Source organism: Syngnathus floridae, chromosome 22, assembly GCF_059516105.1.
Source record: "Syngnathus floridae isolate MCC-2025c chromosome 22, RoL_Sflo_1.0, whole genome shotgun sequence".
In the NCBI taxonomy this organism is placed as follows: Eukaryota; Metazoa; Chordata; class Actinopteri; order Syngnathiformes; family Syngnathidae; genus Syngnathus; species Syngnathus floridae.
The window spans coordinates 292,167-316,799 of NC_142434.1; the positions used below are offsets into that span (position 1 = coordinate 292,167).

The following is a 24,633-nucleotide window of genomic DNA, read 5'->3' on the forward strand; positions in this document are numbered from 1 at the left end:
AAGACGAGAAAGAACAAAAACAAGACAAAAGGGTTGGACACGTCGTCGTTATAAAAAAACCCACAAGAGACCCAAAAAACAGAGAACGGGACAACGAGTGTTGTCGGTCGCTATAGCAACAACAGCGGGGAACAAGCACGGCGTCGTGACAAGCGCAGCCCCGCCCTCTCTGCATCCGCACGCGCCATCCCGAGCCCAGCCCAGCCCAGCCCAGCGTGGGAAATTTCGCCGCAAATCCAGGGAAAACAATTGCTGGACTTTTGAAGATGCCTACCCAATTTGAACTCACGAGGGAGGAATTTCAAAAACAATTTGACGGGACCAGGATTCCCGAAAGTGAGCCTGAGAGGATGGCCAAAACTTTTCAACCGGCACTCTTGAGCTGCGTTCATAGGTCGGTACGTAGGTGTGTCTACCGGGAGAGCGCCCCCAAAACATTTTGTTGCTGCTTCTAAGGACTTCCACCCAGGGACTCCCACCCGGGGACTCCCACCCGGGGACTCCCACCCGGGGACTCCCACCCGGAGACTTCCATCCAGGTCGAGGTGTCTGCCTGCCCCCCCACCAGATGACTGACGGGGAAGTTGCCCTTTTCTCAAGCCACGGGTGGCCCAGAAAGTCAGCTTGAAGCGATTGGTGCCCCAAAATAAAGTCAAGCTGGTCGCTTCTTTGCCTCCCTCCCTCCCTCCCTCGGCCCTAAAAATACCTCTCGGCAAGTCGTCCTTTTGTGAAAGTAGGCTGGCTCCCTCGGCCCGCCGGTATGATCCATATTTTATTAATAGCGGCGCGGCTCCTCTGATTGATGGCGCAATTTTTAATAGCGGCGGCGGGGTGAGGGGGGGCCGGCAGGTCCCGGGACTCGCTTTTGGACCCGTTTATTTGCCATGCCGGTCGGGGGCTTTTATTAGCGGGCCAAACCGATGCGGTGCTACTTCTTCTTTTCACTTCCAGACATTTCAAATATTGATCAGGACAAACGAGCGGCGCTGGGGGCAAAGAGGTCGGCGGATGGATGGCGGGCAGAAGGGTGGGCGGGCGGTAGTTGGCAGGACAAATTACGACAAAAAGCGCTGTCGCCAGAGAGAGCGTGCGTGCGTGCGTGCGTGCGGCGCGCTGAGAGAGTCAAAGCCACGCTCAAACAACGACACGAGAACCACAACGACAACAACAACAACAACAACACACGACTGACAAGATGACACCGAAGCTGGCAGGAAGAAGAGGAAGAAGAGGAGAAGGGGGAGGGGCATGAGGAAGGGGCACAGGAAGCACAGGTGGTGGCTTTGAAAATGAGCTCGCATTTGCAATTCTCTCTGGAAGGCCAGGCTATGAACCAGCAACCGCGTGGCTGACCTTTGCCCCCTTTTGGGGCCATTTCGGGGGGCGGCCAACTCCACATTTGCGAGGCGGGTCCGACCCGAGGACCCACGTTAAGAAGCCACGGCGGAAATTCTGTTTTGTCAGGTAGCGGGCCAAATTCAGATTTGAATGGGTGCGGGGCGTACTTTCAAGCGAACCTTCTGGGCGAGGACGGCAAGGTGAAGCGCACGTACAGGACTGATGTGGTGGTGGTGGTGGTGGGGGGGAGGAGGAGGGTGAGCGGAGCGGGGCGGGTCAGGAAAAAGGGGTCGGGGGAGAGAGGGAAAGATGCTATATAGAGCCAAAATATTCCCACCGCCCACAACAGCCTCAAGATGTCACGCCAAGGTCCGCACTGGAGGCTGTTGCGGATGGAGGCCAGCGGCTTCCGGCACCGCGCCACGCCACGCACCTCTACTCAGACCGTCGGGGCCCCGCAGGATCCGGCACTCCTCGATCTGGCCAAAGGCGGAGAACATGACCCGGATGTCGTTCTCGTTGCACTTCTTGGACACCATGCCGATGAACAGCTTCCTGTCTTCCACCGCTGTGGCCAGAGCACACGGAACAAGGTGAGCAAGACAAACCGGGAGGGAGGGAGGGAGGGAGGGAGGTAGAGGGAGGGAGGTAGAGAGAGCGAGAGAGAGAGGGAGAGAGCGAGCGAGAGAGAGAGAGAGAGAGAAAGAGCGAGCGAGAGCGAGAGAGAGAAGCTTTTCCACAGTGACACAGAGGCCGACCGGAGCGCTCATTGTCCGCAACTCAGGTGGCCCTCCCTCCTCCCTCCCTCCCTCCCTCCCTCCCTCCCTCCGTTCAATGCTAATCTGATTCCTTTTGGTGTCAGCGGCGGGCGCGGCAGATATATCGGCAAGCGCGCTGTTGCACTCGGGAAATCAATAGCGCGCTTGTTTATTTTGCTCAGCGGATTGTTTGCGTCTTTAAAAAAAAAAAAGTAAGAAGATAAGTGGCGCTGGGTTAGGCGGACGCTCCTTTGCGAGCCGTCCGCTGGCTCAAAAAGCTGCTTTGTTATCTCGTAGTTTGCTGCGGCTGGCGGCCCAAGCACGGCCACTCCACTCGCTGGCCCCCCTCCCTTTCCGGAAGTCGGGCGGCGGCGTGGCCTAATAGAGCTCGCGGCGTCCATTCATCACGCTAACGCAGCCTTTATTTCCAGGTCGTTATCGTTAAGTGGATGGATGCGTGCCGAGTGCGCGCCGCTCCGTATTTCACCGCGCCGCCTTTATGAAGTCACGCCGCCGTCGCAGCGGCTCAAATTTGGCCGCAGTTTCACGCCAAAGGCCCGGCTGGCAAATGGAGAACATCCATCTCCAGCTCTTTTCCTTCAGCGCTCGGCTGCCTCCTGACTGGCTGCGTGCGCGCGTGCAGAAGACGGCAGGCTTTTTTGTTTTCCTTGATTTTGGAGCGCTCACCGTTGGACTTCTCGCTGTCAGCGGGCTTCATCTGGATGGGGTGGTGCATCTGCAAGTAGACACAAGAGCCAGTCGGTGAGTTTCAGCTTTTGGCGTCCTCAAATTGGGCATCTGATCGACCTCTCCCCCCCCCCCACCGCATCGAGTCGGAAACTAATCCAAGGCCGCGTTGGCTCTGGTCACCCGCCGAAAGTGACGGCATTGGGATGTCCGCATTTTTGTCTTCCGGCTGTGTCTGCTTCCTTTATGGGGGATTACGTCGCCGTTTGATCTGCAGAGAGACGGATGACAGCGATTCTCCGAATCTAGCGCCAAATCAATCACACTCAAACGCCAGCCGGGTGTGTGCGTGTCTGTGTGCCCTTAGGCTCAGTCGCAGTGCCATTCAAGACTTTGATCATCCAATTCTAGCAAGTCTCCCTCCCCCTCCTCCTCCTCCTCCTCCTGCCGGTCTGTGCGTCTGTCAGTTCACGAGTCTGCCTGAGGGGGGCGGCCTGACGAAAAGCAGGCAAACTGGCCTCAATTTCCAAAAAGATCACTTCATTCTCTTAACACGACGAAAATGGACGACAACGTTTTGCCCTCAACAAATAGAACTTTTAGATTGCAGAGTTCAAATTTAGAAACATTTGAATTCTTCCCTATTTTGTCCAAGCTTATATTAAAAATAAAACAAACCAAATAAGCTTCCCCCGCCGCTAAAAAGCTGCCAGCAACCTGCTCAGCGCTTGTGCCGTGCACTCGGGCAGCCTCCAAACATCCTTGAGCGCAAGCCAATCAAAGGCCTTTCATCTGAGGAAGGCAAAGCCGAGTGCTCCGGGACCAAGGACGCGTCCTACGTTCCCCGCCGTCCTTGCCTTCATCCCTTCTGGAGGGCAGGCGGGCGGGCGGGCGGCGCTTGGCGGCATCTGTCACGCGCGAATCAAAGCCTTCAATTTGCCGGAAAGACGTTCGGGAATCGATAAGGTTGCGTCGCCTCAAACGTTCCTTGTGACCAAACGCGCCTTGAAAGGGAAAACGAGGCAAGGAGTCCGAGAGGCCCGAGGGTTTGACTTATTAGTGGGTGTGCACATTTTTGCAAGCCGTTCTCAAGCTCACTCCATCATTTCTTGGTTGTAGGCCTCGCTCATTTGGAAAACAAGTCTAGAAACGATGGCTCTCGGTGTCTCCGAAGCCGGCACGCCGAGCAAGGGGCGCGCAGACTTTTTATAACCACGGCACGGCACGGCACGGCACGGCACGGCACGGCGGCGGTTCTTTTGGAACGAGCGAGCGAGCGAGCGAGACGCATTTATTGCTTTGGCCTCGGCCGCCGTCTGCACTTTGCCTCGGTCGGTCGGCGTTGTTAATTTGCGGCGTGGGCGTCTACTTTTGCCTCACCTTTTACTCGGCCTTTTGTGCGCTGGAAAGAGGGAAAAAAAGAAAGCAAATGCAAGTCTCCACTCAAAGCATCAGTCCAGACCCCTACGCAACCTCCAAAACACAAACTAACAAAGAAATTTGCTGACTAAGTCAACAATTGAATCCAGCACGTTCATCCCATCAGTGGAGGGGGGAAAAGATTACATAGATGCCACTCTCTGAAATCATGGAAGCTTTCCATTGTTTTGTTTGGGAAATAGCTGTAAACAAAACATCCTTTGGAGCTAGAAAATCGAGCTTCTTTTTTCTCGCTTGTTTTTATCAAAACATGAAAAAACAGTATTCGTGTAATATCGCATTTCGGTTTAAATTTCCCTGTCCTATTTGGAAGGAAGCAGAACTCCAGGTAGTAGAATAGCCAGCCTTTTTGCTCCACTCCAGAACTGAAAAAGCCAAGTAAGCGCGTTAAGGGCATGGAGCTGGCGGTCGCCACACCTCGCAAGCGTCTCCCTCCCTCCCAAGCCCCCCCCGCTGGCAGGATTACCGGCCGCTCGCTACCTGAAGTGAAAAGGCCAAAGGGGGACCGAGAAGGAGGGGAGGACCGATTCATGGCAGCGTGCGTAATCGCCAAAGCGCCCCCGGGCTTTTCCTCCCGCAGCTCGCTCGGATAAGAGGCTCAAACGGAACGTTGCTTTTCCGGAAAAATGCAACGATTGGAAAGACGCTCACCCCTGTTAAGGTCTTGATGTTGTGCAGCGCGTTCTGAGCTTCCAGGGCGGCTTTCCGCGTGTAAAACGTCACAAAACAGCAGCCTGGAAAAAAAACAACAAAAAAACAGACAGATCAGCCACAGAATGACGCCGACACTTGTCGACCACTTGAAAACGGGGCCCGGCCGCCGTCCAGGTCCAAAGATGCCCTTTGGACTTTTAATCGGGCACGGGATGGGTCAGCCCCGTCCGTCTCCCCATGATTTGGGCCGGATGAAATCTATCCAAAAACAGGAAGTGGCGAGACGTGAGACGCTGTGCCACGTCAACGACCAAGGCAGGAGCGGAGCGGCCCGGCCCGGCCCGGCCCGTACGTGAAGGGGGACGAGTACGCAAGGGTTAAGAGAAGAGAAGCGGCAGAAGCGGCGTAGCGGCTGTCAGGAATAAACGCTATTTATTCCATGTAGGTCAGCAGTCACGCGGCCGGCGCAGCCGCAACGGGCTCTCCGGATGCGGCAGGCGGGGGGGCTGCGGATGGCTCGGCTCACTTGAAAATCACATCAAACGCAAAATACATGAGGAGGCGCCAAACGCCTGACTCGCTCATTGGGAAGAGCGGTGCCGGCCGTCCTCAGCCCCGACTTTGGCAACAAAGCGCGATGGCGGCGCCGGCAAAGCCTTTTCCATCGGAATGACAAATGGCGCGGAAGTTCCAGCAAATCCGCAGCAAGTACCGCTTGGACCCGAAAGCCACGTTTTGACGAGTCTGCTCGCACCACGGTGGATCATCGGCGCTCATTTGCGTTCGGGGGCCGCGAATGAAGACATCGGGCCTGTTGTGCGGCGCATGCGGCCAGACGCCATCGTTAAGATGAACCGGCGCCGACACGCGGGCGCACCAGTACGGAGCTTCGCCAAATGCCAGTTTGTGCAGTTATTGCCTCTTTTTGTTTTTGAGGAAGAATGCGTCCGCCTCACCGGCTCGCCGTCTCGCCTCCTCCTCGCCTTTTTGATTTGCTTGAGAAGTTTTCTCCAAATGTGCTTTTCCGCCACGATGGAGCGGCGGCATCGACGGCCGCCGTTTGCGCTTTCCCGCCCGCCCGGCCTGTCTCATCAGGGGTGTCACACTTGGCCTCCCGCCTACTCGGCTGGCTGGCTGGATGCGCCTTACTGCGGCGGCGGCGGCAACGGCGCTGCTGTTGACGAGCTCGTCGCTTCCGATCCGTTTGTGCGGGTGGCACGCTTAAACGGGCAGCGTCTGGGGACCTCGACGCGGCTTTGTCTTCAAATGTGGCCTGGTTTCAAACGACCTTCACTTTCACAACTCAACTTTACGCTTTGCTTTGTGAGAAAATGTTGCTTTGCGAACTGGCTTACTTTTGCCTTTAGCCTACGGTACCTTTGCTCTGCGGCGGGTTCTGGCTGCGGTCCCGCAAGATGTTGATCTGGTAGACGGCGCCGTAGGGCTCAAACAGCTCCTTCAGCTCCTTCTCCGACCACGAGCGCGGAATCTGGCCCACGAACATCTTGATGGCGTCCGGGTCGGGCTGGTCCGAATGCTCCAGCGCGCCGTTCATCTTCCCGGCCGTGCCGTTACTGCGCACAGAGACACGGCGCCGTTAACAAACAGACCCTTCTCCTAAAAAAAAAAATCTGCTTTTGTTGATTCAAATCTTTTTTTCTTTTCGTTTTTTCGCACGCACCGCACACTGACTCACTCACATTTGCACCTTTCAGATGATGATTAGCATTTACTGTATGCCGTGAGCATCGATGAATAATGGCTGATTACATATATTTTGTGTGTGTGCGCGCGCGCGCGTGTTTGCGCACACGTCGGTCGCCATGGTAACATGGCAGTACACGCTATACGCATGCCACACCAAGAGAGAGAAAAGCATCAGATAAATGTCACGCCGACTAATGAAACTGCAACGGTGCCCTGGCGCTCGGCTAGCCGTGCGCTAACGAGCTGCCGTACGCTAATGAGGACATGAGCGCACGCACGCACGCACTTATGCACGCAGGTAAGACAACAGCGGGTAGCAAGGTTTCGCTTTTCCCTCAGCAAAAAACGACGCTAACGACGGTTAGCGCGACTCCAATGAAACGGCACATTCCGGCGTCATCTTCATTCATCTAGTTGCTATGGCGACAGCGGGACGTGCTCGGCGGCAACGGAACGTTTCACCCTTGACACTTTTACACAGACTAATTGCATCGCTTAAGCGCTCCGGATGTGCCAAGAGATTCCGAGAGAATTTCACGGCATCTGGAGGGCGGGGGAGCCGCCGCCGCCGCCGCGTCGGGCCTGGGATCTCTCACAATCGCAATCTTGCAAATGAGTGCAGCAACGACAACGCCAACTGCCACCCGGGGCCCCAAAAGAACCCCGCAAATGGGCACAGGACAGGGGCGTCGGGCCTGAAAAGCCAAATCAAAAAGGAATGCAAGAGGAAAGCGCCGCGTCGGGCCTGATAACATGAAGGGCTGACATTATATTAGGATACATTAGACAATGTTAGGGTGGGCGGACGGGCCAGCGGGCGGTTGGGCCGGCGGGCGGGCGGCCCGGCGGGCGGCCCGGCGGGCGGCCAGGCGGGCGGGCGGGCGGGCGGGGTGCTCCTTTTCATTAGGCTTTATGGCTCGGAAAAACATTGTCACGGATAGCAATTAACTGCGCCGCAGATGGCGCAATATGCTGAAAATGGGTGACCGCCTGCCTGCCTGCCTGCCTGCCTGCCCGCCCACCCGGAGGGGATCTTTGGCAGCTCTCCTTTGCCGCTCCCTTCATGCCCTCTTTTGCCGCCCGCTGCGCGATTGGCCCCGCTGAGACAAATCGACGCCAGCTCGCCTTTCAATGGACAGAAACCAGAAGAATGAGCCAAACGATGGCTAGCTAGTTAGCTAGATAGCTAGCTACTAGTCACGGGCGACACATTAAACATGGCCGAGGAGGCTGTCGGAGGGTTCGAGCGTGGAGCAGCTCGAGCGCGGAGCAGCTCCAGCGCGTCGTCTGCTTCACGCGCCTGCCTCTCTCTCTCTCCCTCTCCGTGTTTGATGAAGCAGCGGGCGCTCTCACGCGCCGCTTGAGCGTCTGACAGTCAGGATGAGGAGGCTGCGGGTGAAGGCGCATCCGGCACGCTTGGCAATCTCAACTTCTTAGTTTAGTCAAGTTAGTCGGGGGGCTGTAAACGACTGCCAAATTCCGGGAAAGTGAGGCTTTGTTAGCGAGCGCTTGCTCTAATTAGGCAGCCAGGAATAGACGGGCCAAGGTCGCATCCGGCCGTGACTTCCGTCACATCCCGCGCAATGTCGGCGCAATTAGCGAGCGCATCGACAAGGCGTGGCGAGCGGCAGGCAGCGTCCGTGGCGTCGAGTTGCCGGCGTTAGCACCGATGTCGGCCGGGTGGCGCCGGTCTTCTAGCCTCACAAAGACGGACGGGTTTGCAGTTTGGTGCCAAGTGTCGTGTCGCCGCAGTTGAGCGACAAGGGCCTCACCCTGAGCAACGATGACAAGCTCGCTCGCTCGCTCGTCGAAATGCGCTCCATCGCGCCCGTCGGGAGACTTAGTGGGGACAATGCTGGCCAGTTAGCCGTTAGCAACAAGTGCTCGCTCGCTAGTCGAGAGCAATAACGACACGGTCGGGCGGGGGGCCGACGGCGTCCCTGAGGGCCAGGCTGACATTTCCCACGTCGGGCTTCTTCGCCCGCCGTTAGCCAGCCGCTCCGGCCGTGCGATCGATGGCGCACATCCATTCTGCTTTGTTAGCAGTAATAGGCATGGATTTTTTTGCAAGGGCGGTGCCACGGCGCACAGATATGTCACCTGTGGAAAGGTTCCTATTGAGCGCTGCGCTGAATTACGACAAAGGCTTTACACCGTGCTCCCACTCAGGACTTTTTGCACGTCTGCTGGCTGGCTGGCTGGCTGGCTGGCTGGCTGGCTGGCTGGCTGGCTGGCTGGCTGGCTGGCTGGCTGGCTCACGCCCGCCCAACCACCCGCCCGCCCACCACAATGACAAGCCGGATGGCACATACTGAAGCTGCGGAAGGAGGACCAGACAAGAGAGACGGGAGACTTGGGAGGCCATGACTCATCGGATCATGTGCGCGCGCGCGCACGCACGCACACGTCACCCAAGATGCATCCCACCCTTCTTCTGCTCGTGCTCACGTCTCCCACGGGGCGTCGCCCAATCGCCATTTGGTGTCGTACAAAAAGCCACCTCGTTCTCCTCCCGTTCGGGACAACAAAATACATCCGAGAACATCGAGCGGCTGTGGGAAGAATATCTACTTGGCCGCCCGCTTCCGGGACAGCGCAAACGTTTGCTGCTGCCGCTGTGTCACTCTGGGCTGTCAAGCGGCCTGAAAGCTTGCGCACATTCCGAGTGGCTGGCAGCAGCTGTGCGCGTGTGTGCGCCTCAGGCGCTCCGATAAACAACGCCGGGGCGGGCACGCACGCACGCACGCACGCACACACACAGTGCTGTAATTGCTTGTGTTTACCAAAAACAGTGAAGCCAACTAAAGACTCAAGCTTTGTGAGGGTGAGCGACTCTCTCTCTCTCTCTCTCTCTCCGTCTCTCTCTCTACCGGGAGAAAGCCAACGCGACGTCAATCCTAAAAAGCACTTATGGAAGACGGTCCGTCATTCTGGGCTAAGCACAACGGCCGTCAGCTGTCAATCACAGCCGCTTGACGAGCAAAGTGTACGAGACAGGCCCCCCACCCCCCCGCCGTGCCATTAGCAAGGTGGCGCCGCTCATCGCCTCTAAAGCCAAAGTGGGTTGTGCCTGCATCATCTACATTGTTACTTGCTGACTTTTTGGTTTTGTCACTCAATCCTGAAGCGAGTCCCGCTTCAATCATTTTGCGGGGGAAAAAAAAAATCATTGTTTTCTCTTGTCTAAATGAGGGTACAGCTTATTCCCGGCCTAAATGGCTTGAGGTACAAATGTGACCTTGTAAAAAACAGGAAGCACAAAGGCCGCCGCCGCTCACAAGTCGCTCCTTCAAGCCAGCCATCCGTGGCCAACTGTCGAGGCGCTGTACCATTAGCGCTAATAGCTAGCGCGCTAATTCACCCTCCGAAGCCGCTTTGATCCAAACGGCAAGCGACAAAGTTAACGAGCAAACAAAACACGCGGCGGTGCTAAATGGCGGCGGCCGCTCTGCCGGGAGCCGCCTTTTGAAGTGGAAGCAAAAAAAAAAACGACAACAAAAACAAGACGGGACAGGACACGACGCCGCCGTCATTAGGGCGGTGGAGGTGAGGCGGGCAGGCGGGCGGGCGGGCGCCCTAATTAGCTTGCCGCTTGATTGAGAGCACCTCCGCGGCAGGCTGAGCAAAATGAAGGAAATCCGAGCTTCCGCGGGGATGCGACGGGAAACTTGAACAGATTGACTTCATTGTGTCCTGAAAAAGCCCCGGGCGCCATTCCACAAGCTTCCGTGTGCAAAATGAGGAATAGATGCCGCCGCCGCCGCTGCGTCGGGTTCGACTGGATGTCTCCTTTGAAGGGGGAACAAAGGCACAACAAAGTCCGGCGACAGACTGGAGCAGCCAGAGTTGAAGCAAAGTTTGCAGAGGAAGAACGGCAATTCCCTCAAGCCGCTATTAGGCCCCGTTTGCTTTCTTTTCGGTCCAAACGGGCCACGGTAGAATCGAATACTCAAAGCGGAGCGGGCGGGCCTCCCTCACCAGTGCCGGGGTGCGCTTTCCAATGGTCCTGAATGCTCCTACACACACTTTTCCTTTGGAGCCAATAGTGCAAAAATGAGAAGAAGAAAGAATGAGACAAGGAGATGCCATCAACTCCCGGAGAGGAAGACAAAAATCTCCGATGCGCTCGCTCTTAAGCGGATGGATGATTGTTGTGCTCGGCTGCGCAAATCAGATCTCACTTATGAGTGCCCCCTCCCCGGGGGACTAAAGATCAGGTCCGTTTGCGGCCATCCCGGAGAGTCCCGCCACTACATCATGCGTCCCAATAAAGCCGTCGGCAGGCAGGCGGGCAGGCAGGCAGGCAGGCCCCCGTCCTCCGCCTTCCACAATAACAGCGCAACAATGGCGCCATCGATCACGCTGCAATCTGACGCGCAAATAGGACTGAGTGAGAGTATGTCACAGTATGACACAATGTCATTCTGTAATTACATTCGCGCCGGTTGACTTTGGAGCTGTGTGGTCATTTCCAATACCATTGGACGCAATTGCAAAAACAACATTTCAACAATAGACAAATCCTCAGATAATAATAATCAGGAATTCAAATGAAAGGGATGTTGTTTTTCTGCCAGCCAGTGGTAGTGCAAGCACGCAGGCACCATTTGCGAAATAGATGACGTGCATGGTTCCCACAACGCTGAGGGACCCGACCAAACACAGACGAGGGCTTCCCATTAGCACCCGTGTCGGCGGGGCGGTCAAGGTTGCGGTCGACGGGCTGGCTGGCCGGCCGGCTGGCTGGCTGGCTGGCTGGCTGGTCGGCCGCATCGACGGACGGCAACAACTTGGAACCTCGAGCCACGAGCGATCCTACTTTTGGAGATTGGCTTTGACTCGACTCTTTTGGCCATCTAAGTTGCCACTCCGTCGGCCCCTCGCGGCGATTGGGACGTCTCTTCCGTCCGGAATTTCTCTCCTCTGGTGCCGTAACCGGAGCGGACCGAGGGGATCGTTTGGCACGCTTCGCCGGCTGCCGATGGAGAGCGAGAGAAAGTGGAGAGGAAGACAGGAAGGGGGGAGAAAAAAGAGAAGGAAAAAAAAAAAAACACAAGCGTGGACTACTGATGATCCCTGGGAGGAAGAGGACGATACGGCGAGAAAAGAGGCTTCATTGTGCAGTTTGCGGAGACCCAGGGACACCAACAACACACGCACGTGCGTGCGCGTGCACGTGCCGCTAAGCGCATCGCTAAAAAGCCCGGCGCTTCTCTCAAGGCCGCCCGATAAACACTCCTCTCGGGGAGGGGAAGAGGAGAAAAAAAAAAAAAAAGCCATTGAGCGCATGTTGCGCACACGCCTGGATTCACAAAGGTCGGGCGCGTGCAGGTGGGAGAGAACATCAAGTCGCACTCCCAACACGCCACCGACGGGCTGCTCACGTTCAACACACCCACCCAAAAGCAAAACGCTGACGTCACAACACGCGAGCAACAACGTCGGATGGGAGCTCTCAGCTCGCCGCAAAAGCAAAAAGATGCTCATCTGCTCGCTTGGTGCCCGTGCCCAAAGGTGGGGAGGGAGGGAGGGAGGGAGGCGAGTGGGCAACTTAACATGCGTCAATGAGTTGTTTCCAAAAGAAAAAGGTGAAAACATGTCAACGGCTTGATATTTCTTGTACATTTTGAAACCTTTCAGTCCGTGCCAATCGCTTTGCGTTCTCCCGAGGCTGGAACGAGCCGTCCGCGGTAGCTAAGCCGCACAATTGTAGCACGATGACGTCGCGTGACGAGATTACGATGACGACGCTACAAAACGGGCACCGGGTTGCCACCGAGCTCAGCCTTGTTACGTAAGCGCCAGCCTCTGACGTCAAGACATGAGCGTGCGATGTTACCATCCACGTCGGTTCCCATCCAGTCTTGCCGCTAAATGTCACAGCGTGCAAAACAAATGTTGGGCAACAAGGGCTCAAAGCAAATATTTCTGTGCAAAGAACATTTTGTCACAGCCTTCAGTGTCGCTGCGCCTGCTTGAACAAGTTGCCATTCGGTGCACTTGAACGCACCACACGGCTAGCCAGCCAGACACACACAGCTGAGCCCGGCCCGGCCCGGCCCGGCCCGGCCCGCCCAGCCCGCCCGGCCCAGCCCAGGGATGAATGAGGAGGAAGGCTGCAAAGCGCATGAAACACGTGTGTGGAACAAAAGTGCACACCCAGCCACTCGTTCTCTCCCAAAATCCAAACCGCGCACACACACACTCGCACACACCAAGTTAGACTTCCAAATGCCCGTGTGCACAATGACATGTGACAAAAAGAGCCAAACTCACATTCGCTCGGCAGGCACCAGCAGGCGGCTCTCCACCATCATGTCGGGAAGGAAGTCCAGATTGTACGCCGAAGTCATGGTCGGGGGGAAGGGGCTTTGGGGGCACGTGCAGACTGACAGCCACGCAGGCAGCCACGCAGGGAGGCAGGCAGGCAGCCACGCAGGGAGGCAGGCAGGCAGGCAGGCGTCCTCCCCGCGGAAGACGAGCCGGCGCAATCACGCATCACATCGCATCTTCATCCCGCTCCGCTCCGCTCGCTCCTCTTCCTCCGCCCGCCTGCATGCGCTGGCTTTTCGGTCTTTGCGATCGTCCCGGTTTGCAGCCGCTCGCTTAGAGAGCAAGGTGCCGAGTGGCGTGGGGGCGGGGCTCAGGAGCTGCTCTTCAAGCTACCCCCCCCACACACACGAACATCTCTCCACTGCACACGCAAATCAAGGTGCATTCAACGGGACGGCGTTTGCGCCATCGCTTTCCGAGGGCACGGGCTGGAATCTCACTCCCTCCCGCAAAACGCATCTGAGCTTCATTGAAGGTGAGCGTGGCGTCGCTCGTGGAGCGGCAGCGGAGCCGTCCACCGTTTGTCCTCAGGTGCCCTGACAGTAACTGCACTGGCGACCGATCCGGTCCGGCCGGGTTCGCTCCTTGGCATTTTTGTGCCCAAAGAAAGAAAGAAAGAAAGAAAGAAGCAAGGAAGGAAGGAAGGGAGGAAGAGAAAACAAACCCAAAAAAAGGTATGCCGGCGCGCCACAGGAATCCACAAAACAAGCTTTCAAGCAATGTGAGGAAGGTGACGCAGCTCCTAACACGCAATTAGCGCGGCGGCGCCACCGCTTTAATCCGCCGTGAAATATGAGGTGGGAAATAATAACGCCAGCAAAAAGCTGGAAACAACAAGCCAGATGCCAAGGCTTTATCGCACGATTATTTATTTTCCGGATGAATTCTCTTCAAACGGACCACCTTCGGTTGGGGTCGCCAAACGCCGACCAGCGCCGTGTCACGGAGCCAAAAGCGACAAATGCAAGCATGTCCAAAATGGCCGCCAACACGGCAAAATGCTTCATTCGGCCGAGCGACACGCCCTAGAATGCCGACTTGAAACTCCTCAACTCGGTGGACGGCAGGCGACAGACATGCAGGCGCCATCCACCTCATCACCCAGAACCATCCATCCATCCATCCATCCATCCATCCATCCATCCATCCATCCATCCATCCCTCCATCCATCCCTCCATCCATCCCTCCCTCCATCTCCTTGCTCTCATTTTCAACAAGGACGGGCTTCCTCTCCCCCAAGGGCTGAGTGTCCCCATTCTTCTGACAATTAGGAGCAAGTCGCAAGCTGGATATGGATCGTGGGTATCTTTTCACACGTGAATATTTCACGAGGCGCTCATCCATAATTGAACGCGGCAACCAGCTGCGTTTGAGCTAAAGCGGGAGCGCTAGTGGACACTAGCGTGGAGACGAGCCTTCTCCTACCGCCGCCGCCGCCGCCGCCTCCCCGCAGGCCGCTCGTTAATGGAGCATGCTGGCCGGCGGAGAGGCGAAATCTCTCCCTTGCGCCGCCGGGAACGCTCGCTGACCCGTTTAACGGCGACCGGACACACGCACAAAGGACAGCCGCAACACGCACGTGTGGTCAGGCCATTCAGGGGTGTGTGTTTTTTTTGGGCTACAGTTAGCGTGTGTTGATTCCGCCCGGTTTGTATTTGAGCTTGAGCAAAGCTCAAAACTGGGAGAATGGCTTCGAGATGGCCCGTCGCAACCAGGTCGGCCGACTGAACGCCGACCATTGCTCCTCTCCATGCAAATGTGGAGCGAGGATGGGAGGGGGGAAGGAAGGAACGGGGGGCCGTGATTTCTCCACCTGGGGCGCATCAGAGCGTAATTGGCCGCCAGCGCTGGTTGCAAAGAGCCCTTCCATTCATCACGCCGCCGCCCCCCCGCTGCTTCTCGGACGTCGCAAACGCTGACCCATCGCTGGTTGACTGCAACGCACACACACACGCACCCCCGGCTGATCCTTTTCCTCATTAAAGTGGGACCCGGGCAGCGGTGGCGGTCAGCGCCTCTCATTTATTTTCATTTGAAAGCGGCGCAGGCTCAGCGCTCCTGTGGGGCCGTGCGCACGCACGCACGCACGCACGCACGCACGCACGCACACGCCAACAGCCAGCCACCTTCTACATTTGCGAGAGCTAATCATCAATATCAAGCGTATCATTCTCCATATGAATGCGTGTGAGGCATTATTATCACTTTAGCCCGTGTTATCGGGCGCCGGCTAATGGATCGGCGCTGCCACGTAGCCCGTGGGTGCTAATTGTGGGCACGTGTCGTACGTCCATCGCAATTGCCTGTCGACGGGAAGAACAAGTCACGCTCATCTAAGCACCGTCGTCCCGAGCGTCCCACGTCGACTCATCGATGCGCTTTTACACCATTTCAATTGGCTTCGGGCACATATTCATAAATCTCACATGCTTGCGACGACCCGCTCTCATTAATCACCAACCGTATCGATTATCCGCAACCCGAGTGCATTGTACTCTGCTCGTGTGTCACCACACCCACTGATTGAAAAGGTGCTGGGCCAGATTAAATCGGGGGGACTTCCACAGGATGGATGGGAGGTGGGGGGGGGCGCTCCGGCCACTTTAGCAAAGACTTGATGGAGGCCGTATTTGAACGGCGAGCGAGGCGGTGGCGGCGCTACGCCAACAAGCGTGTCAGCAGAGTAGTACAAAAAACAAAACCTCACGGTGGCCGGGCCATTAGGCAGACAGGAGGGGCGGGCGGCGGGGCGGGCCAGTGGTCAGGAAATGATTCCGCTCCCTAATTTCCATCTTTGTGCAGTTTAAGAGGCTCATAAAGCCCAGCAAACGGGCCACAAACCAGCCACAAACGGCCTGACTGGCAGCCGCAACCGACGAGATTGGACTCCCGCAAAGTCAACGCAACATTATTGGCACATGATGCAAACAACAACGCTGCACCTGCACAGTGGAAAGAAAAAAAAAAAAAAGAAAAGAAAAAAAAAGGATGGAAAGGATGGAGACTGGCTCCAAGTCTGCTGCTGCTGCTGCTGCTGCTGAGATGGAAAATGCGGCAGCGGCAGCGGTTCCCCCTTCATTTCTTCACTCGGCCATCATCTCAAATGAGGGCAGACAAAAGCCAAAGTGGCAAAATCAAAGAAATAAGCGGCACGCAAATGCAGCGCCCGCTGCGCCGTCGCTCGGTGGGCAAAATGTCAAATCGCGCTCGGCACGCTCGGGCGCCTCTGTCCTTAAATCCCGCAGCGCGGTCTAACCGCAAACTACAAGGAAGGGGGGGGGGGGGGGGCGCAACAGAAAACTTCAATGACTTGAAAAAGTGCACGGTGAGAAGCAACGAGGTACGGATCAAGTGGGAAAATCCCAAACGTGGGCACCGTCAAGGCACTGAAGAAATGAATCCCACTTTTCTCTTCAGTCAGCCACTGAAGGCTGCAAAAGGATCAGAGCGCCTGACGGAGGCTCCATACATATTCATCGGCGGGCGGGCGGGCGGGCGTGGGTGGCTGGGGGCGGAATCCAAATGCAAATGAGCTCAAGGGCAAAAGCCGACAAACACCGGCGCAAAAGCGCCGTCGGATTGCGGCAGGGCAACTGCACGGACGGGACCCAGAGCGGCTGGCTCCGCTTTGGAAAGAGAAAAGCAGCACCGCATTGGCACAAAAGCAACTGGGAAGCGCCTTTGTCGTTCCCGGTTTGCGCTCGCTTCCCCTCTCGCGCTCCCTAACACGCTCCGACGGGGAAAGGTCAGCGGCCGGCGGGGGCGGTAAATGGAAGGGCGTCGTCATGGCAACCGTGCCGGATGCGTCCGTCGCCGCCACTTCAACGGGATCAAAGGATTTTCCAGCTGACGGAAAGAAGCGCCGGTGACCCGGCCGGGGGTGGCGAGTGCTCCGGAGCGCCTTGGGAAAGAGTGACAAGTGTCAAATGGTCTTTCTCCGCTGAAATCGATGCAAATGCCAGAAAATGGGAAAAAAAGCAAGCTTCGGCGCACTTGACTTGGCACCACGTCGTCAAGTTTTTGGGTTTTGAAAAACAGACAAATGAGCAAAGTGCCTCTCCAGTGACCCCCCCCCCCCCGTCTCGTCTGTGTGTCTGTCTGTGTGTCTGTCTGTCTGTCCCGCCATCCTTCGACTGCCGGCTCTCCATTGTGCTCTCCTTCAGCCCGTTCACAAAGGGGAAAAGAAAAGGCGCTTGCTTCTCCTCTTTCTATGTCCTCATTGGCATTCTTCTGGCTGCGAGCAGAGCGGCACCAAAACACGGCTGAATTATTTAGACTTTCCCGTGCCGCGCGGCACAAAATACTTGACTCAGCACTTTGGAAGAAAGGACCTCGGGAAGCGGGCGGGCGGGCGGGGCAAGCGGGATCAAAATTGCATTAGATAGCGACAAGATTTCCCAATCAGCCGGCGATATGAACAATTCATCTTATCTCCCGCCCGCAAAGGAGGCGGGAACACGGTGACGGCAGGACAAATTCGCCTTCCCATTACGCCGCCATTCATCCACCGCGACGGCGATAAGCCGCCGCGCCCGACCGACCGCGTCATTACGGCACGGTAAACACGGCGAGTTTGGCCGACGAGGGCCGGAAGGTCAGCCAGACAATCTGGAAACGGAGGGAGGACCACCGGCCCCTCCCGCAGGAGAGATAAGACGCCGCTTTTCTTCTCCTGCCGAGGACGGACGGACGGATGGATGGATGGATGGATGGATGGATGGATGGACGGACGGATGGACGGCACGTTTGAAACAAAAGCCCTCCACCGCCCGCCGGTGGCACCGTCTAATCGACTGGTCTGCAATCTTCCCTGGAGGTCACGCGAGGCCGGCGGCTGAGCGCAACAACGGCGGGCGGGAAATTGCAACCGTGAAAAAAATGGCCGGCCCAGATCGCAACAAGCACAGCGGAAAAAAAAATTCAAAAGGACAACAACAATCCGGGTTTCGCAACAAATTCCTGCAACCTGACCACGGAGCAGTGCAAGAAAAAAGATGCATGAACAAAATCACAGATGGGCTCCACAAATGCAACATCCAAAAGCGCCCCAAACAAATCGCAGTCACTCAACTTTGCTAAGCGAGGGCTGCCACGGGACGCAACGGCACCCATCCCATTAGCGCTTTAATTGCTCGCCTTCCATTTGCGGCGCTCGGAACAAACAATAGGCGGCGCCACTGCCGCCGCCTCGTTAACGTCACGCTCACCCCGGTTTTTACATACGGAAGGAAAGGGGAGGGGAAGGGGAGGCGGCCGGGGCCGCGCCAATGTCGCCGCTCCCGCCTCTTTTGTGAACATTCATTAGAATCAGAATGAGGGTCAGCGAGGTGCGACGGAATATTTTTGGGCCCGCTCGCGACTAAATAACGCACAAACAAATCAATTGTAGCACGCTCGACAATGCCGACACATGGCGGCGGCGGCGGCGGCGCAAATTTGCTACTGGGGCACAAACGGAAAGACCCGCACCGCTCCGGCGGACCCCCGACAAGGCCCAACGACCCCGCCGCCTCAACACGCTGTGGGCAAATTTGCGGCGCTTGCCCGTTGGCGGCTGGCCGCCGTCTCACACACACACACACGCACACAAACACACGCACGCACGCAGGCACGGCGGTGTGACCGTGTTGCCGCATGTAGCGAGACTTGCTAATTGGCTCACCTGTCTCTCAGCCATCTGGAGCCTCTCAAAAAACAAACAAAGCTAAAACCCCAACGACACCCACATTGGCTTATACAAAAGTGTGCTCAAACAAAAAAAGTAAACGGAATGAGAATTTCTTCCACATCAAGCTTTTGTTGTAAAATTATATTTGAAGAATTGTTTCATCAGAATCAATTCATTTGAAGAAAAATATTGATCATGTGATGAACTCAAACTGGGTCTTTTTGCTTTCAAGTGAGATTTTGAAAAAAGAAATGGGCTCATTTTTGGGAACTCAAAGTTGTAATCTATGTCACATATTTTCTTCATTTTCTTGTTTTTAGTGGGGTTGAGGACACACACACACACACACACACACACACACACACAGACGGAGGCGGCAGGTGAGTGCTGGGGGACGTGAGGGGGGGCTCACTTCAGCGTACGATCCGCACCGCTGACCTGGAACTCATTGGGTGCTGAGAGAATGAAAACTATTACACACTTTCTACACTGGCGCGTGCGCGCAAGTCTGGAAGGCGTGTTATTATTTTAAAGCGTCAACAATTGTGACTGTCTCCTTCCTTCTTTCCCGGCGTATGTATTTGGCATGACAACAGGTGAAGGTTGTCACCATGGCGATGAGCCAACATGACCTCAACGCGGGATTGGCAAACACACCACACGCACTCGTCCTCGGCGTCGCGGAAAAGGTGTCAGCAACGACACAATGGGAACGGCGTGCTTGTGTGTGCCCGCCCCGCCCCGCCCCGTCCCGCCCGCTCGCCTTCGCCTGCTCCCTTCCACACGCTTGACCTACCTCCATAATTCACACGCGGATGAAAAATACATGAACGGCATCAAGCAATTAAAAAGTCAAGACGCGTATCCGCATCCGGAATACCTTCGAGCTGCTATTTTTAGCGGTGACCCCGATTTGTTTCTATTTTTCTTTGAACCGGGAATCTCTCGATGGCTGCTCAAAACGGAGCGAGGCACGGCGATAAGCAGCTCAGCCCGTTGCAATGCTGAGCGAACCAAAGAATTTGCTGCACGCACGCACGCACGAGCTGGAGCAGCTCCACAATCTTTTGCATTTGGGGCTTTTCCCAGAAAAAAAAAAAAAAAAAAAAACAACAGACCGATAGCAATTTGGTAATTGATCATTATTTTGACTAAATTCGGGACCTAAAGCAACGATTCCCCCCCGTATTTTGAATCATTCAATCTTCGAAGCGATCCGTGGCATTTTTTCTGCAGCGCGACGAGAAGCGGCCAGCCGATTGCTCGTTTGCTTCCTCTTCGCTGGGGGATAAATTAGAAGCCGGGAAGGAGCCTTTAACACCGATAACTGTCACCGCCGACTGGGCCCGATCCCCCCGCTCGCCCGTGCTCATGAATATTCATCAGCGGGAAGACCGTGGGGGGGCGGCTCGGTTGTTGCGGCACCGGTGCAGCGCTGGGAACGTCGCTTGTCACACCAGGCAATAAGGGACGCAGCGTACCGGGACGCCACATTGTGCGCATCTCTGTAATTATGCTCTCAGCTGTCGGTAAACAGGAAGTGTGTCTGTGTGTGTGTGTGTGCACATGCTTCTCACTCTCACACACACACACCTGCTCCCAAAGAGGAACTTGAGGCCTTCAGAGCTGCGTTGTACTGGTTCCACTTGCGCGCCCGTGCCATTTATACGCTAATCAACACGAGGGGCATTGAGCTTATTATTGGCTTCACAGCAAAATGTGCACAATGACAAGAGGCGGTTACGCACGCACGCACGCACGCCCAAACAAATGCAGACTCAAGACCCGCCTCCGCCCTCCCAAGAGGCGCAAGGATTGAAATGGACGCTGGACGAGCCAAAAGTGCAAAGAACAAAAAGGCCTGCCTACCTTTGCAGTGGTCCGCTCAGGTCGCCGGCATCCTGCCTGGAACACAAACACAGGTAAAAATCACGCTGGTGCAAAAGTTGACAAACGCAAATCATGACAATTGGCAAGCTGCACCGGCGCCTGCATGCACCGGCGCCTGCATGCACCGGCGCCATGCAGTGCCAAGCGGTCGGAGGCGTTCCTGGAAAATTGATGCTCGCTCATGCACGCGTGCACTTGGGAATGCTAAATTGCTCTTGTTTGTCCTTGGCAAGTGTGGAGAAGCTGCTTCGATCCGCCGGCTCTTCTCGTCATAATTCCGTGCGCTTTTATCCTCACTTCTTCTGGAGCATGTAAATAAATTGGTCCCCTGGCACACGCGGTCTCGCTCGCTCGCGCGCGCACACACACACCCACCTACACAGCAACGCCAAATTAGCGCAGGTTTTATGTCACCCCGTTAAATAAAAGAATAAATCAACAATGCGCTCATTAATAAGCCATGCGTTTGCGTGCGCGCTCCTCCGCACAGCGCTCTTTGCATTTCAAAGACGCGTGCGCGTTTGTCCGTTTCATCTGCGGCCACCCAAACGCTCGTCTCTCTCTCTCTCTCGCTCGCTCTCCCCACACGCAGCCCCGTGCGTGGCTTTAGCCCCAAATCCCTTCAATTAACAAAAGAGGAGTGGAAAAAAGAAAACTTTTTCTGCACCACACTTTTTTCATCTTTTTGGCTGTTTGTTTTGTGCGTTGACCACAAGGTGGCGCTCAGGCTCGGCCAGACACACGCGAGATTCAGGTGCGAGCCGGGACAACAGCAGCGGCGGCGGCGGCGGCAGCAGCAAAGCAGCTGTCGCAGTTGGGCCGAGACAATTCCCAGGACGGCAAAGGCGTCGGACGACACGGCCGGCCGAGCTGCGGAAAGCTCCAGGGAAGGCCGCTAATTGTTTATTCGCTAAGCAGCGCGGCGAGCACAGACGCGCGCCGATGTCAACTGCAAGACAATAAAAGAGAAGCGTGGCCCGCCCCAACACGTGGAGGGAGACAAGACTGACTGACTGACTGACTGACTGACTGACTGACTGACTGACTGACTGACTGACTGACTGACTGACTGACTGACTGACTGACTGACTGACTGACTGCCTGACTGACTGACTGACTGACTGACTGACTGACTGACTGACTGACTGACTGACTGACTGACTGACTGACTGACTGACTGACTGACTGACTGACTGACTGACTGACTGACTGACTGACTGACTGTATTTGCGGCCCGAGCGAAAATGTGCTGCGAGGGCTCCACCTGGTGGCACGCGAAAGAATCACTCAATGGAAGAAATGTTTGCGCGGCGCATTTGAGACATTGCTTTCGCAAGCGCTCAGCGCAATTTAAGATTAACGTGGGGGCTTTTATTTCTCGTTCACGTGGAAAGTGCGAGTGAGCGCGTGCACGTGCGGCCCATCTGCGTGCGAGCGAGCGAGCGACACAGCTTTTAACAGCCCTTCAACACCACCATTTGACACGTCCTCCCTCCCTCCCTCCCTCCCTCCCTCCCTCCCTCATGCGCACCTCGCAATCCCCCGACCAATCAACACACGCGTTTAAAACACTTTCACACGTTCAACTTTCACACGCTTGGAGGATTTGCCACCCCGTGTCTCCATTTTGAGGTGTGCGCGTGCGTGTGTCACAGCAATAACGTTTGAACATGTGACAGCATGTTTGATGACGGAGCACGCCATAGCGCAAGTGTCCCTCCCTCCCTCCCTCCCTCCCTCCCTCCCTCCCTCCCTCCCGGCGGATGGCAAGGCGACATCTCGTCCAATCACAGCGCTTCCTCCAGTCATAAAGATGCCACCGAGATCCGTCCTCCGCGCCCAATGGAGAAAGTCAAATGAGGATTTTTTTCGCCAACTTTGACCAAGATCAAAAAGTCGGAAAGGAAAATGCCAGCTAATAAATGACGATTATGAGTGACAGCTCATCAGCATCAAAATGTCAGCCGCTAATCCCTCGAAAAGTGCCATATTACGTTTTAATCCCGGCGCGGGCGGCGAGCATGGAGCGGCGGCGCAGGGTGCTGGCCATATGAAGTCTGGGATTTACGGCGGCGCTCGACGGAGTGCGAACGGCGAGGCAATAAAGTGAGGCGGATCGGCGCCAAACGGATATGATGGCAACACGTCACACGTTAAAGAGCAGCGCGCCGCCATCCGTCAGTGTGTGACAAAACGTCTCCCTGGCCGCGAACTGCCTGTGAACGCTATCATCATCATCATGGCCGCGAGTCCCGTCCCACCCGTCCCGTCCGGAAACGGCGTCGGCGCCCGTCGGCCTTCATTTGTCTCCGTTGCTTTGTCAATTAAGCGGGAAAAGAAACATTAGCGTTAAAGGCGCTCGCTCGTAAATTAGCCGGCGGCGGCAGCGCGCGGTTTCGTCGATGGCAATTAGGCCAGCCAACCGGCCCCGGCGGGCCGCTGGATTTACTCGCAGCGATTAAGGGAGAGACCGACTCGCCGATGCAGATTATCATCTCATTAGGCGTCGTTCCCTGACCGAGATCAGAAATGCATGCCCAAAATGGGGGCCGTGCTGAAACGCTACAAAATACTTTTCATTTCGTCGACACGTCATGTCCAAACTGCAAAAAGGATCCATCGATGCGACGTGCTAAAGGGAGCCAGCCGTTGGACATGTGTCAAATCGAATCAAAGCAATCAGATGAAATCAAAATGAATCCAGAGTGAGAGTCAGTCGCCTTTGTAAGACTTTGGGAATTCCATCATGTGGAGAATGAGGAGACGCGGTGGCGGACCGGCTCACCGTTGCATTGGCCCAAATTGAATCCCTTGCAGCAATCTCATCTCTTTAAACAGGACTTAAATCCCTCCAGAGGCGGAGCCGTTCGGGACTCCCTCATTGGCTTTTCATTTGCCGCTTTTGCAACGCCATTAAAAGCCCGTGACGGCCATCCGAAGGCAGGCCAGCGCATCCCTCGCCTTCGCCTTGGACTTGATGGCAAATGTCTCTCCCGTTTGCTTTCAACATGCAGCTCGAAAAAACAAGACAAGGCCACCGGACCGAGAGCACGGCAAAATCACAGCCGCAAAAAGCCGCTCGCTCGCTCGCTTGCACGCAGGCAGGCGGGCGGGCGGGCAGGCAGGCAGGCCAAAGTCGCACTTGGTGTACGCCTGCTCTGACGCATAAATATTTCATGCTGTTGATGTTTCAAGCCAATGGTTTGTCATGCGATGAGGCGTGTGATCCATAATGCATGCTTTGCTAAGTCGAGCAGCAATACGTTGTTGCGTTTCACGCCGCTTTGGGTGCAACGTTTGTTCCTGTGTGCACCAAACACGGAGAGGACAACAAGCCAATTGGGCTTGAAAATTGGACCGAGCGAGCGCAACGTCGGGGCCAATAATTGGCCCCGACGTCCTGGGTTGATTTGCATCATTTTCAAAAAATATGGTTTTCAAACCCACTTGGGTCAGATTGAATCAACTTCCCAGGTTGGCCCATTTTTCAGCCCAGCGGTGTGAAGGCAGCTTCATGGAGTGCGCTCAAGTACATTCCGCACCCGTTCAGCACAGCACACCAGGGGGTCTCGTGTGTGTGCGTGCGTGCGTGTGCTTGTGTGTGCGTGCGCATGTATGTGTGTGTTCTTATGCAAGTGTGCGCTTGTGTGCGCGATAAGCACAATCTGGTGATAAAGATAGCGAGTGAGGAGGAGGAGGGGGCGGCCTCCGCGAGCAGCACCACGGCGGACACAATCCTAGTAGAAATCACAATAAAGAAAAGCCCACATGCCAAGGTTGGAGCTCATTTCTACCTTCCCCAAACACGAGCATCTGGGGAGCCGCACGGACAAACACACACTCCACGTCAACAACAAGTGCACACACACACACACACACACACAAATCCCCAAAGCAAAGGCCACCGGCGTAATTGAAGGATGGATGGAGTGACTCGCCGATACAGGCAAGTCGACAACGTAACGACGCCCCAAGGGAGAAGGAGGGACCGCCCGGGAAGGGCCGGGGGGGGGCGACAGCCAGCACCCCACTGTCAACTAAAGGGAGGGAGGATGAAGGACGACCAAGAGGAGAGCCGAGCCGGCTAGGAGGCCGAGCCGTTAGCCGTCGTCCAATTACTTTGCCGAGCGCGCGGCCCCCAAAGCGAGACGCGCGCT

General features: G+C 56.0%; 1 protein-coding gene across 24 annotated transcripts in view; it reads right to left on the reverse strand.

Annotated features, from left to right (window-relative positions):
• LOC148378967 (CUGBP Elav-like family member 2) overlaps window positions 1-24,633 on the reverse strand; it is an 86,236-nt gene that overhangs the window by 9,559 nt on the left and 52,044 nt on the right. For 19 of the 24 annotated variants that reach the window (XM_088367221.1, XM_088367220.1, XM_088367226.1 and 16 more), the window contains 5 exons: window positions 20,456-20,491; window positions 6,255-6,451; window positions 4,875-4,957; window positions 2,784-2,832; window positions 1,772-1,906 (listed from right to left, as the gene is read on the reverse strand). In XM_088367221.1, the coding sequence (XP_088223347.1) occupies window positions 1,772-1,906; window positions 2,784-2,832; window positions 4,875-4,957; window positions 6,255-6,432 (445 nt within the window). In that variant the 5' untranslated portion in view covers window positions 6,433-6,451; window positions 20,456-20,491. Of the gene's footprint in view, window positions 1-1,517; window positions 1,558-1,771; window positions 1,907-2,783; window positions 2,833-4,874; window positions 4,958-6,254; window positions 6,452-12,860; window positions 19,042-20,455; window positions 20,492-24,633 lie in introns of those variants that run through there. The other 5 variants (XM_088367218.1, XM_088367215.1, XM_088367229.1 and 2 more) reach the window with 4 other exon arrangements.